The 14,098-nt window shown below is 40.6% G+C and overlaps 1 protein-coding gene across 1 annotated transcript; it reads right to left on the bottom strand.

Moving 5' to 3' along the window:
* Nucleotides 1-1,740: 1,740 nt before the first annotated feature.
* On the bottom strand, nucleotides 1,741-8,111 carry TMED7 (transmembrane p24 trafficking protein 7). The gene is made up of 3 exons (XM_054397327.1): nucleotides 7,932-8,111; nucleotides 4,997-5,242; nucleotides 1,741-2,735 (listed from the first exon to the last, which is right to left on the bottom strand). The coding sequence occupies exons 1-3, from the start codon at nucleotides 8,109-8,111 to the stop codon at nucleotides 2,499-2,501; spliced, it is 663 nt and encodes a 220-aa protein (XP_054253302.1). The 3' UTR covers nucleotides 1,741-2,498.
* Between the last annotated feature and the right edge of the window lie 5,987 nt (nucleotides 8,112-14,098).

Genomic DNA, 14,098 nt, shown 5'->3' with positions numbered 1-14,098 from the left:
ACATCCAAGGAATAGCTGAAACCCAGAGACTTTAGCAATTTAAAACACAGTTATATCCCCTTTAACGCAGAGCGTGTACTTGTGTATCAACCATTAACCAAACTATCATTTTCATATACTAAAAAGATGTAGCTTTAACCAAAAGTCACAATGCATTTCTTCACCCACTGCGTGTTAGCATGTGTTTTATTGTAGCCTATTCAGTCACATTTTAAAAACTATATACAGCTATGCTTAAATGTGTATTTGTGCCATGTTTTTAATAACACAAAAATAAAGGCGTTTTTAATCTATTGCTGCGTATTATGCAGCAGGATACCAGAGGACTGGTTTGGATACTCAACTTCAATACAAAAGTCAAGTGCTCAAAACCTCTGTGGTGGGAGCAATATGAAGCTGAACAGTCCCACTTCACACATTCAAACATCATGAATAGAGATCTGCACGTGATGGCTGACCTTTGTCTATCTTACTCCACTCATTTTGACAGCACACAGAAATCCCCAGTGGAAAAAAGCCAACACATTTCAATCTTTAAACCAAATACCTTTGCCGCAATTAAAGCTACAGAAGTGATATTCAAACTCCATAGGATAATAGTGGACACTAAAAAAAATTATGCCATGTTTTCATCTGACACTTGCACCAGAAATGTACCACTTGCTTCATTATTGTGTGCAACACAGCACAGAAAGTACTATCAGTTGCTGAAACACAAGAATAAAGCGTACAAGTATTGTGTGCAGGCACAGATTTGTATCATAAGAAGAAAGCACTAGATGTTTGTTTCCTGATCTTTGTTGAGTCTAACCATTCTGGGAAGCTTGCATCCCAAAATGGGACTTTAGTATTTAAAAATTATTACAGGATAGAAAAAACATTAGACGTAACTCTGAAGCTTTTTAATATCCCTCTGACCTTCCAAATAATTTTGTGGCTGTTTAAGATCTTTCTTCAGTTTTGAAAAAAGCAGACATTTAATTCTCAACAGAAACCAGGTGCACTTTTTTTTTCCAGCCATCACAATATTTTAAAATCAAGTCATCCTAGCCAAATATTCAGACTGCTCAAGTGTCACCTGTATATGTAACTTCTAAGTTTTTGCTATAAATAACATAGGAAACTAATAAGGGTTTAGCGTTCTTTCTCTGTTTGCCAAGAACTTGTTTAAGAACCATATTTTGATTTATCTAGCAATATGTGACAATTCTTTTCACCTTCATTTAGTGTGCACTTCAGAATTGGTCAGTCTGCTTATTCCTCCAAGCCATTTGACAGAGTTTAGCATTATGATGACCAGCTCAACTCAAGCTACTCATATGTACATGCATTTACTACCTTCCACATCCAAATAAAACAAGACTTTACAGTACATAAGCTAATAAAGACATGAACCACGGAAATGATGCAGCTATGACTACCAAAAAGAGAACCTGAAATACTTATAAGATTTCCTGCACTAGCAAAACAGAGTGAAAATCAGATGCGCAAGACTTCATGTACCAATGCACCACACGCAGGAAAACAAAATTTACAGCACTTGTGCAATGCAGTATCAGTATCAAATAGGCCTCATAATAGGAAAACAATTTAGTAAAAAGCTTTGTATGTGCCCAACACATAATATAATCTTGTCCAGTGCTAGTGCTCTGTTGCTTAACGAACCAAGCTACTTCTGGTCTCAAATCCAAAAAAGCAGCAGCAACATGTAGGGGCACAAAAACTGTAGTTTCAATGAGAAAGTTACAAGATCCCCTATTTTACTGTATGTTTTTAAAATAAACATGGAGATTTGGATTTTTGAATAGAGAAAATGGATTTCCTGAGTAGTCTCAGCTTACACGTTGTTCAGTCAAACAAACATTGTCAAAGAAGAAATGAATTTATTTTACTATAGAAGAATGTATGTTTAAGCAAACATACTCAAGTATAAAACTTAGCAAGTTTTGAAGATGGAGACTTACCAGGTTGATGGAGAATTTACACCATGATGTAGTGTCAAGCTTGCATGTTTTACAAATAAGGGGTACAGCAAATCAAAACAGTGCTCTACAGTTCATCACATTTGCTTTTTTACAAACCAATACATTCAGACTGAAAATCAAAATTGGATCAGATTTTCACATATATTGTCTTCCATATCAGGCACTAGACTGCTAGGTTAGTTTAAAATATTACGTTGTACTTGGCTAATCTTACTGGTGAAATTCAAATTCAGTTTAGATTAAAATCACTAGAAACAAAGAGAGGCTGGTGACTGCCAGGTATTTAAAACAGGAATCAGAAAACACTGAAGTTTCAAGGTATTTCTAAAATATTTCAAATCATGCATCCCTTTCATAACATTATGGGTCTGTTTTGTGATTTTTGAGTAATGAGGGGCAGATACATTTGAATGTTGCATATATTCAGATCCTTTGTACCTACAGTTAATCAGAGTACAGTTAATTTTTTACAGATGAGTAGCACACAATGACCTGAAGCATTACCACTATGAATTATGATCCAACACGGGTTGCTGTGGTTCTTTTATCAGAGAAGAAGCTTTTGAGGAGAAACACCTGCCCAATACTAACAACAAGAAGAATAATTGCCTCCCCTATGGACCAGTAGGCCACTCTCGTGTTCAAATCCTCTGCTCTGCTGCGGCCCTGTGCTTCTCTCAGGCGGAAGTGAGTCTGATAATCGATGACAGATTTCAAAGCTTCATGAATGGAAACACAAGCAGACTCCATCTAGAGAAGCAAACAAATACACACCACTGAATAAAAATCCCTTCCAAGTGCTTTTTCTGCAAAGTTTTGAGGTCTGGTAATTAAAACTAGGATTCATGTAACCCTGCAAGCAAAAGATTAAGCGCGTCCATTGTGATAGGGTAAATGCAGTAACATTTGACTTAAAACGATCAAACCATGTTACAAAAATGCACCACTCAAATACAGAAGCATGTAAAACTATAGATAATAATAACTGTAGATAAAAAAAAAGAGTGACTAAACAAATCTTAAGTTCATGTACATTTGGATTCAAAATTAACATCAGAAACACTTTTGAAATGTCAGTGGTACCCCGGTTCTTAATTACACACGTACCTGAAAGACAAGCAGTTGCTTGTAACATTAAAATGCACAGAGTATGCTTCTGTGCTTCAAAAGTATGATATTCTTCACTGCGTAATTCACACGTTGAAAAATCTACATTACTGAATTCAACAAGTTCTTTTAGCAAGACACTCACCTCTTCGCCAGTGAGTGGTTAGAAAAAGTAGAATTATTACCTTTCAAAAAGCGGTCCCAAAAGCTCCATAACACAATCATATAACCAACACTTAATTGTTCAACTTGTCCTTTTTCACTTAAAAGGAACATTATCAGTTTTCCAAGCCCCAGATTATTTTCATATAATCTTCTTTCAGTTTATTTTCTCTAATTAAAACTCAGTACTCCTTATTATATTTTGATCACAAAGAGATTAAGCAATATTTAACCAAAATATTTCACTTCTTGACACAATTTGGTTTTCTGTTTAATGGCTTAAAATCTGTATTTCCTGAAGATAAAACAGCACATAATACCCAGGGAGGACCATTCTCAGCCACTCATGTCTGTGTGTAACCATCTTTTCAAGCTGATGGCTTTCAAGACATGTGTCTGAACATGTCCAAGACACTCTTCTCAATGAAATTCAGGAAGAGTTTTTCCAAACCAAGTTCTGACATTGGTCTCACTAATAAATTACAGAGCTCTCCTATTCTGCGTAAGGGATTTAAACAAAATCACTTTGGTTTTAGGGATTTGCCTTTTACTGCCCACTTGAAAGGCTGCCCAAACTTGATCAGGCTAGCAGCTTTATACCAAAGATGTTTTATATTCTGAAAACTAACTTTCCCTGTCCAAAATACCTTATTTGCATTGTGTATGCTACAACCCAGTGATAAATTATTTTTATATACATCTTCTCCCACAGGCTGCAAGGGGCTGCAGCGACTTCAGACCCAGGAACTGCATGTTCTTCATTCTCTAAGCCCCTCTGCTGGTGCCACAATAGCAAAAGAAAACCTACACATAACAGATCACAGAGACTGAACGGAATGAAGGCTAAAGTAAGAAAAAGAGACGGAAAGATACAAAACCAAGAATGAGAATCCAAAATAAAGCAGGGTACAAGAATGACAAGAAAAAGAGGCAAGAGCTGTAGCTGAATTGAAAGGAAGTCATCTACTCATTACAGGTCTCTGCTACTGCAGGCTTAGTATGGTAAATTCAGGGGAGAGTGGCATAAGGAAGGCAGTATTTATACTACTGAATCCAAACTAGCAAAATAGCAACCACAACAAGCATTCTTTGATGGCTGTTTAAAGCAAGGTTTGATGATGGCTATAATGTAAGGACCTGAGTGGGAATGCATGAAGAGTTCCAAGAGAAGTTTCGGTAGATTTAGAGGTGGTAGAACACTGAGAAATTCTGAAAATACAGTAATAATGACCTAACACTTCGTACTGTCTTATAGAGGACAAATACCTAGAACCCAGCTACATATGGCTGATATTGTTACTCATTTTATTTTGCTAGAATTTTCTTTTCCGTTTTAAAAATGGGTTACATGAGAGGTCAGCTCAGGTCCTCCCCCTAAAAAGACTACCATTTTAAACATCAAAACAATGTTTCCCCTGATTCATCAACATTTACAGTCTGTGAAATCCACACTTCAAGAGATACATAACCATGGCACTAAAATGAAGTTTCTTTAACAAAAAAAAAAAAAAAGAAAGAAAAAAGAAAGATACCAGCGAAGAGTTTATTTTACTATCCTAATTTTCTCTTAAGCACTTTCTGAGCTCTGTGTTCTATAAATCTGATGCTCAGAAAGCAAGCTCATTATTGTAATTCTGATTCTTTTAGAAACTCCAATCCACTGATTTTTCAAACATGATATAGATATCTAAGGCAGCTGAAGAGGAAAAAAGCAGCCACTGTCAAATGCAACGGCATTTTACCTGGGTAAGTGCAGTTACTCTATTCTCACTAGGAAACAGTGGTGGATCCTCTCCAACTTGGAAATCAAAGTACACAGTTTTGTGTGTAAAAGTAGAGAATTCGTTGCTGAAGCAGAATTTGTACGTTCCATTTCTGGATGCAGTGAACGTGAAGCTATCATATTGTTTCTTCATCTCTTTGTACAACACAATGCCATCAGGATCTTCCAAACGACAGTCAACATCATAATGTCCTCCAGTGATCACCTGAAAACAAAAAACAAGACACTGTCTTTTTAAGAAAACTAACATTGCTACCTTTCTTCTAAAAACTATGATCTGTCAAGTGGTAGTGCAAACTTTTTTACTCTTAACAAATGCTTTAAAATAGAATGCATTAATCTGAAAAACTTTCAAAGCAAGTCTGCAAAACAACTTTCTTAGGAGAGACACACAGAATATAATTCAAAATACTTTACGTTCAGCAGAATTCAAGATCAGTATATACGAAAATATATTCAAACCATTTATGAGAGCAATGTTTGTTAAACTGCTACAAACTGTACAATAGCACAGGCTACAGTATATCAAAACTGATGGTGCAGCAAAGATCTAAGTGTAACAAATCAGCCATCTGCTGTATTTCCAATTCTTCAGCAACCATAACTGGCAATGTGCAGTATGACAGCTCCTTTCTCTGTGGCCTTCAAGCTTCATTTCCCTATTGGCTCAAGCCACTCAGGCTGCAGGAATGCCACTTGACCAGCAGAACAAGTTATTACCACCTGGCACCTCTTCACCTGTGCTTGTGCAGAATGTTCTGTCACTCTGCTGCCCCTTTCCCACACAACTAGCCACTGCACTTCTTCCCCAAACCAGCACATTCAGATAACACCTACAAGTGACTCAAAACTTCACAAGGTTGTCTCATGGGGATTTTTTTCAGGCTTTGGTTATTGTTGGTCTACAGTATATTGCTCCGTAGACTAGCTATCCAACCTCTACAGACTTAATTGCAGCTTGGTGATCTGATGACTCTTGAGCTAGTACTTTACACTCAATCCTTGCTCCAGACCTTTTGCTTTAAAACAAAAACATGCTGAAAGAGACTTACATCTAAAGAAAAGGCATACCCCTTTTATACATGTGCAAAAATCACTGAAATATTTTAGTAGCTGATTATCTGCACTTCAGTTCAGTGTTATTTAAACTCGCATCAGTTTAATTAGGTATTGAGTTATTAAAATCGTAACATTAATGGCACAATTAAATTAAAAAGAAGCAGTAGCTGCTTTGCAAAGTGGAACTTTAAAAAGTACTCAGTTGGCAAGCAATATCTTCATAGTTTTTCCAAAAATGTGATGACAGGATACAAGAAGTAAAAGAAAATATTTTTGGATGTCTGGATTTCTGGACGTCTCCATAAGAATGTTCACATGTAGCTGTGTTTTTTTCACACAGAAATGCCTACCTGCTTGGAAAGCACAACAAAAATATGATTTTCTATAATGAAACAATGGTTCATCTTTGAAGTTGCAATCTCAAATTTGACAGGGGCATACTTTTTACCTATTCCATAAAAGTCGCTCACATTCAGCTATATTACACTTCCTAAAAAAGCCAGTTTACATACACATGGTAAAGATTTGCCAGAGCTTTTATCTCCCCTTGGATGCCTTCCCACAGAACTTGCTTGAGTCTCCTCTCAGCTATGTTGCCAAAAAACATGCACACAGCACTTCAGCCCTACGGTGGTTGATCAAACCCAGACATTCCTTTTAACAATGCTACTCCTGTTCTGCTCACCAACAAAAGTGATAGTAGCAGGTCTATTTGTCCAACAACCTACAATGACAGCCATTTCAAAACAGGGGGAAAGTAATGCACATGGGAAAAAAAATATGATAGCAACAGGCAGGGACAAGAAACATTTGGGTAGAAGAAACGCTATCTAAGAACTAGAACATGTAGGATAGAGTAACACATGGCAGTATTTGACAGCAACATTCTTTGAAATATTAAAGGCAGAAAAGCAGCCAGGGAATCAAAAAACATGGGACTTTAACAAGAAAAGCCAGTACATAGCTCCTTCAAAAATCCCCAAAGGTGTAATACCCATCATCAAGGGCAATTCCTCTCTCATGCTGTACTGTCAGTGACTTTATCAGCTGAATTGGAAGACAACAAGCTTCCAACTCTGGCAACACACTCAAATGCCACCAAAACCATCAAAACAGCATGCTCCATACATCTCAAAGATGAACAAAGTGCTTTATCACAATGGCTGCATGTTCAAAGTGTTAGCAACTGGAAAAAGTATAAAAAAACTATGTAGCATCACTTAAAATGTGCGTGTAAGCCACAGTCTTCAGTAAGATATTCGCTGCCCACGTTTTGCTTTTTGTGACGTTCCTGTCTTGATGTTAGCCCACCACACTTTGTTAGCAGTGCAAAGCTATTCCATCACTTTCTTAATGTGACCCCAAATTGAACCACTGTCTGAAAACAGGAGCATTAACTCCTCCGGACTTATCGTGCTCATTATGCAAATACTTGGCAAACCACAAGGAAGTTACTTTGTGGCTGCGCTTTAGGTATTCTCCACGCTGTTCGGGCGAAGACACTGCATGACAGCCATAAAGGCAAAAGGCGCTGCCAACTTTCTATGTCTCACTTAGCTCCGAGCTAAATCTGCGCCTTCCCGCCGCCTTCGCGAAGCACAGGCCAGCACGCAGCACTTCCTCAGCCAAGCTGGAAGCTCCGCAATGGACTCGGCTACTGCTCCCGTTCTCCCTTCTCGCAATTACTCGCTGCAGCCGCGCTACGCGCAGCAAACGAAGCCGAGAAGCTGCCCTGCCAGCACAAGCCTCTTGGCCACCGCTTCCGGGCGGCAGGTCGGGGCCTGGTTCCGCCAAGGCGGCTCGGGCGGCGCTTCCCCGTGGGGCCGCCCAACTACCTGGAACTCGAGGGTGCACTTGGTGCCTTGAGCGATCTCCTCGTAGAAGCACTGCTTGGCGTTGTCAGGCAGCTCAAAGGTGATCTCGGAGGCCCGCGCGGCGCAGGCCGCCAGCGCCACCAGGAGCAATGGAGGCAGCCACCCCCAGGGCCCCGCGGCCCGGAAGCCCCGCAGCGGCATCGCCCGGCGCGGGGAGGAGCGAGGGGATAGGCAGAGCGAGGTGGGAGCGGGAGTAACGGCGAGGAGAGCGGCGGCCCGACAGGAGGCGGGGACGCCGGCGTGGCGGAGATGCGGAGCGGGGAACCGCGCTGTCACCCGGAAGCACCCGCAAGGGACGGTGACGCCCTCCGCGAACACTTCCGGGTGAGCACCCCCTGCTTCCGCCGCTGATTCTGCTGACGTGTGTGCGCGGCGCCGGGCGGGAGTGTGGCTTCTGGCCCGAACGGGCCAAGACTTCCACGTGTCTGGAGGCTGCTGGCAGTGCGCCAGGCGCATGGGGCTAGTCGTGCCCTGTGTCCCTGTCAGGGCTCTTAGGTCTGTATCCATCAAATACAATTACCTGGCGGCCGGACCGCTTCCAGAGTCACACGAGGCATGATGCAGAGCTGGAACAGAGCGCTCTTGCTGCCGAACCCGGGCGAAAAGCAATCTCAGTGCACACCGTCCTCCAGGAACTGCACACAGGAGTGAAACTGAAGAGCTCTGCTTCACAGGTCGTTAAACACGCATTGCTTCAGAGAGATAAAACACCGGTTAAAAGTGCTTGCACGCACTTCAGGAATGTCAGCTTTTAAGTTCTGCGCCAGCTAATACCTATTTCTCAACGTAAGACAGATTCAAAAGAATAAATTAAAGATAACCTCTATCCTTAAATTCATTTAAAGTCTTGTGGTAAATCAGAGCAGAAAACCAAAATACAGCCCGCAGTCTCCCAGGCAGAAGAATAAACTTGTAAAGTGGTAGGTCTTAGCCTCCCATTTTGCTCCTCTGGAAAAGAGCCTAACCTACATGACGTACCTCATTCCAGAAGAGGCTCTGCACTGGGATGCTGCTTCATCATCTTCTCCCCTCAGTGAGGTGATTCAGGTACTGATATCCCTTGTGGAGCCTACGAATTTCACTCTCAGCCCTGTGGGAGAAGCCTGGGCATCTGTCTGAGGACTCTTTACAGAGGACAGAGGTACCCAGCAGTTGTGTGTTGAAGGCTCTCATAGATAATGTAGGTGTGCATTAAAGTGAGATGGCAGATGCTTTTCCAGCCATCCACCCCATCTCATCCACCTACAATTAACCTTCAGATCTTGCTGTTTTCACTTAGACACTTCAGGTTGCATTTAAGTGCAAATTTTGTGTCTGTGCCAGAGGAAGCAGCTCCAACCATTTTGTTTAAACTGGTGACTACAGGCTTGTAGCACCTTCTTCTTCATGTGGCAAGAAAAGACTCTGTTTGTTTACAGCAACTGCAGTGATCCTGTACACTTCACAGTTTCCTAGTTCACTCCTTTCAGCTATTTTCTTCATGCCTTATTAAGTTGGCAAAATCAAGCTTACTTAAGGAATGACAGTTGGAAACCTGTCACAAAATAACCAAGTAGCAAGACAGAATGGAAAAGATGCCTGGTGGAACCAAGACAGCTCTGCAGAGCACACAAGGCTGTAACCTGCAGAATAATCAAAACTCAGAACATGTCCCAGTCCTTAAAATAAATCATCAAGAGCAGACAAGATCACTTTCTTTTCTGTTGGATTGGGAACAGAGTATAAAACATCAATTGAGGAACAAAGGCAGCAACTTCCCTGCAAGGCTCCAGTGACTGAGGACCACCAAAAAGTGGAGCCATTAGCACTAAGTGCAGAGCATCAGTGCCACTTTGCTGTGTGCTCCTAGCTCATCTGGGAAAGATTTGTCCAGGAACAATTGTTTTGTGTATGTAGTAATAATGATTGACAGTAATCAAGAACTTAGCAACATGAAGTGCTTTTAAGCATCACTGCTCCTTTTGAAACTGACTTGATTTTGTCCATTTCCTAAACACCCCAGTCACAGGCATATCCAATTCCCTAAAGAAGGTATGGAGCTATACATTAATTTGTAACACTAAGGAGCTCAGCTTTCCTCTTTTAGAAGAACATGACATATGCTTTTGTACTTGGTGATTTCATTATGATTTTTACTGGATCACCAGTTCATAACTGGTAATCCTTATAAGGGATAAAAAAACATTAATCAAGTTGCTGGTGCTGCTGTTGCCATATTCTTCCTGGTTTCCATCGTTCTGGCTCTTTCTTTTTTTATCTTACTGTGCAAATGAATATTTACCCCAAAATAAATTCAACAAGTACATTTTAGAGGAAGTCATATTATTTGCGAGCAGAATTCTGAATTACAACCTTTCCTAAACACACATGTATTGATAGCTACTTTTATTAATGTGCTCTTTTATTGTATGTGTAAAGATGGAACAGAGCTTTTGGTTAAAGAGTAGAAAAAGCAAGGATTCATTTTAATATTACATTGGTTTGGCTTCAAGTTGGTAAACCTATGTTGCTGTCTTCTGCCTGTGGAAAATTAAAGTTGTCAAACTGCCAGAATTTCTGGTGCAGACATTAATTAAAATATGCTCTCCTGAAGAATGCAATGAACTATAGTGGTACAAGCAGTTAATTTCTTCAGAAATACACCTGGAAGCAGCTGCAGAAAGACTGAAGAAACCTGCAAAGTAGAGGAGACTCAGGTGTCTGTATTTCTCTTCAGCTTAGTAGCTGAGGCAAGCTTCAAATCTTTTCTCCTAAGGCAGCTAGAGAGCTTCTGCCCATATTAGGGACAGATACAGATGTAATTTCAGGCAGATTAAAAGAGCTCTTTTGACTGAAATGCATTTCCTGTTCTTCAGCTTTAGAGGCCTTTAATATCCAAGCTTCCCTACTGGAATTTTTGAAAGGTGCTTTCACAAAATTGTTTAGTCTGTGTGGCCATCCTACCATTTCCAGAAATCAGTTGGAACATAACAGTTTTAAAAATCCCTTTTTACTGTTTTCATTTAATTCTCTCTTTCAAGTACATTCATCAGTGTGCCTTATCTCACTACTCAAACTCACATGGTAAAGCTTGACAATTTTTATCTTTGTTTTGGATGCACTTTGACAGATTTTACATGAATAATAAGCCTCGATATCTAGATATTAATTCCTGCTTACTTACAAGTACAGTGCTGAGTTTTTGACATACTAAAATTACCAAAACAAGCTAATCAGGTTATAATACCAAATAATCTTCCTTTGCACTGTCCTTCATACTTAAGAATCAGCCCTGAAAAACATTGGCACCTACTAAACACTGGAAGGGCAGTCAAGTATGTTAACTGCTAACACACTTTCATCCCACTGTTTCAGCATGGTTTTTGCAAAGTCATGCTGTGGAAGAAAAAATCACCAGACCTTAAAACTGCTTGATTTTATCCTTTTGTTTAAGGTTCAGTGCATCTTTTAACCTGTATTATCATGTTTTCAAAACTGCAGTGAACAAAAATTGAGCTTGTTTTTGTCTAAACGGTCAATGCACTACTGTCAGTGCTTGTGATAGTTGAGTGCATAAAGGCCAAAATGTATCAAGACAGGATGCCTCAAGAAATTAACCCCCTTAAGTAAATGTTTTAGAAGAAAAATCAAATTAAGCTTCATCCAAAATTAAGCATTTCATGCATTTCCACATGCACATCTTCACAGAGGAAGATGTTGAAAGGTACTGTGGTACAAAGAGTTGCCCACCATGGAAGAAGGAAGATGACTGGGAAAGCTGCAGCCCTTGCCACCTTCTGAAATACTCCAAGAGCACTCTTACAGACTCTCAAACCTTAATGACAAGAAGAATTTGTGAACTTGTATTCACGAAAACATAGTGCTTTGGGTTCAATCTTTTTTTGGAAAGAATATATTTGTAAGGGACCCCCACTGCAGGGGAACCCCCACCACCTCAGCGTGCTAATGTTCCTCGGGTGCTGCACAGCCCCGAGTCCGGACCGGAGTAGACACGAACCTTCTATTCTCTCTGTCATGCACAAGAGGGAGCTATTGGTCACACCAACTTTCCTCTTCTCAGTGTTTGTTGAAAGTATATTCCCAGCCTAAACTTTTCTTAATTTCACATTGGCTCTTTCAGTCCATTGATAAATGGATATTGGAAAGCTACCCTAAATAAATAAATAAACAAACAAATAAATAAATCAAGTAGTGATAATCTTGGCCACACATAATGTAGGCGTAGCTCAATGGAATGGGTTATAACACCAAGGCTTACAGTTCAGCAGTAAAAGCCAAATGTCACTTTAAGGTATCAGGACTCCACATATATAATAGAGAGATCTCCAGCAGTGAGGCATCTGAACACCTGTGTCCTGAACAGGGAGATGCAAAAGATGGTCCATGGGAAATGAAGAAATCTTCCTCCACACGAAGTGTTGTTGTGTTCTCACATCTGTATCAAACATGGCTTGGTCTCAGCAACAGGCAGGAATTTTTCTCTGCTCAATACTAATAGGTCCCAGTCCTGTCCAAGCATGGCACCAGCCCTGTTACACAGGATGTAGTTATAGGGTCGGGCAGCAGGGATCATCCCCATTAATGCAATTTCTTTAGGACTAGGGATGTGTGGTAGGCTGGCTCCTGTCTTATCGTCTGGCTGAACTTGGACTTTGGTGGACTCTGTGAAGGGAAAAGATCTGGAAAAGAGCTGAAAAACCTCAGAAAGAGACAAATAATGAAAGGTTAGCTGCTGTATTGAAGTAGGTAGGAACCCCAAACAATGACATACCTATAAGTTGTTTTGGTTTGGTTTTATTTTTCCCAGTCATGGATGAATTTTGATACCGCTGTTACATGTAGCTAGTGATAGAAACACTTACTTTTATTCAGTCAGATTTAAGGGACTCAAAAATTGCTAAGAAAACACGTAGTAAAAATAGTCCATCTTTACAACTATATGCAGTCAATCTAATAAAAGATACTATTCTCTCTACAGAAACCGTTCAAAGCATTTTAAGCCATACTATGGCTTCAAGATTTTAAAAGACCAAGCACACCTTTATTCTATATAATAATTATATAGAATTCTAAACAATTTAATAGTTATTTAAATAAATTATTATTAATAATTCTAATGTATATATATATACATATACATTATAAGCTTCTAAAGGAATTAAGGGGAAAAAAAGAGGGTGTATCACCTTTGGAAAAAACGGAGAGGTATCCCAGGATGAGTTTAAGGACATTGCTAAGTCTTGTAGGAAAAAAAATTAGAGAGGCAAAATTTAGAACTTAGACTGGCCACTGCCATAAAGGAGAATAAAAAATATTTCTACAAATATAGTAATGGCAAAAGAAGAGGCAAGGACAACCTCCACTCCTTATTGGATGTGGAGGGGAATATAGTAACAAAAGATGAGGATAAGGCAGAGGTACTTAACACCTTCTTTGCCTCAGTCTTTAATAGTGGGACAGGCTGTCTGCAGGACAGTCTGTCAGATGGAGTCGGGGACCAGTATAGTCCCCCTGTAATCCAGGAGGAAACAGTAAGGGACCTGCTGACCCACTTGGATCCTCACAAGTCCATGGGACCTGAGGGGATCCATCCTAGGGTGCTGAGAGAGCTGGCAGATGAGCTGGCCAAGCCACTCTCCATCATTTATCAGCAGTCCTGGCTCACAGGTAAGGTCCCTGATGACTGGAGGCTGGCCAATGTGATGCCCATCCACAAGAAGGGCCTGAAAGAGGAACCAGGAAATTACAGACCTGTCAGCCTGACCTCAGTGCCAGGCAAGGTCATGGAACAGGTCATCCTGAGTACAATCACACAGAACCTGCAAGATGGTCAGGGGATCAGGCCCAGCCAGCATGGATTCAGGAGGGGCAGGTCCTGCCTGACCAACTTGATCTGCTTTTATGATCAGGTTACTGCCTGGTGAATGCAGGGAAGGCTGTGGATGTAGTCTACCTGGACTTCAGCAAAGCCTTTGACACTGTCTGCCACAAGAAGCTCCTGGCAAAGCTGGCAGCTCGTGGTTTGGACAGATTCACTCTAAAATGGGTCAAGAACTGGCTGGAGGGCCAGGCCCAGAGAGTGGTGGTGAATGGTGCCTCATCCAGTTGGTGGCCAGTCACTGGTGGTG

Source organism: Indicator indicator, chromosome Z (assembly GCF_027791375.1).
Source record: "Indicator indicator isolate 239-I01 chromosome Z, UM_Iind_1.1, whole genome shotgun sequence".
Taxonomy (NCBI): domain Eukaryota; kingdom Metazoa; phylum Chordata; class Aves; order Piciformes; family Indicatoridae; genus Indicator; species Indicator indicator.
Note: the sequence above shows the minus strand (reverse complement) of the source record. Positions and strands in the feature narration are given on the sequence as shown.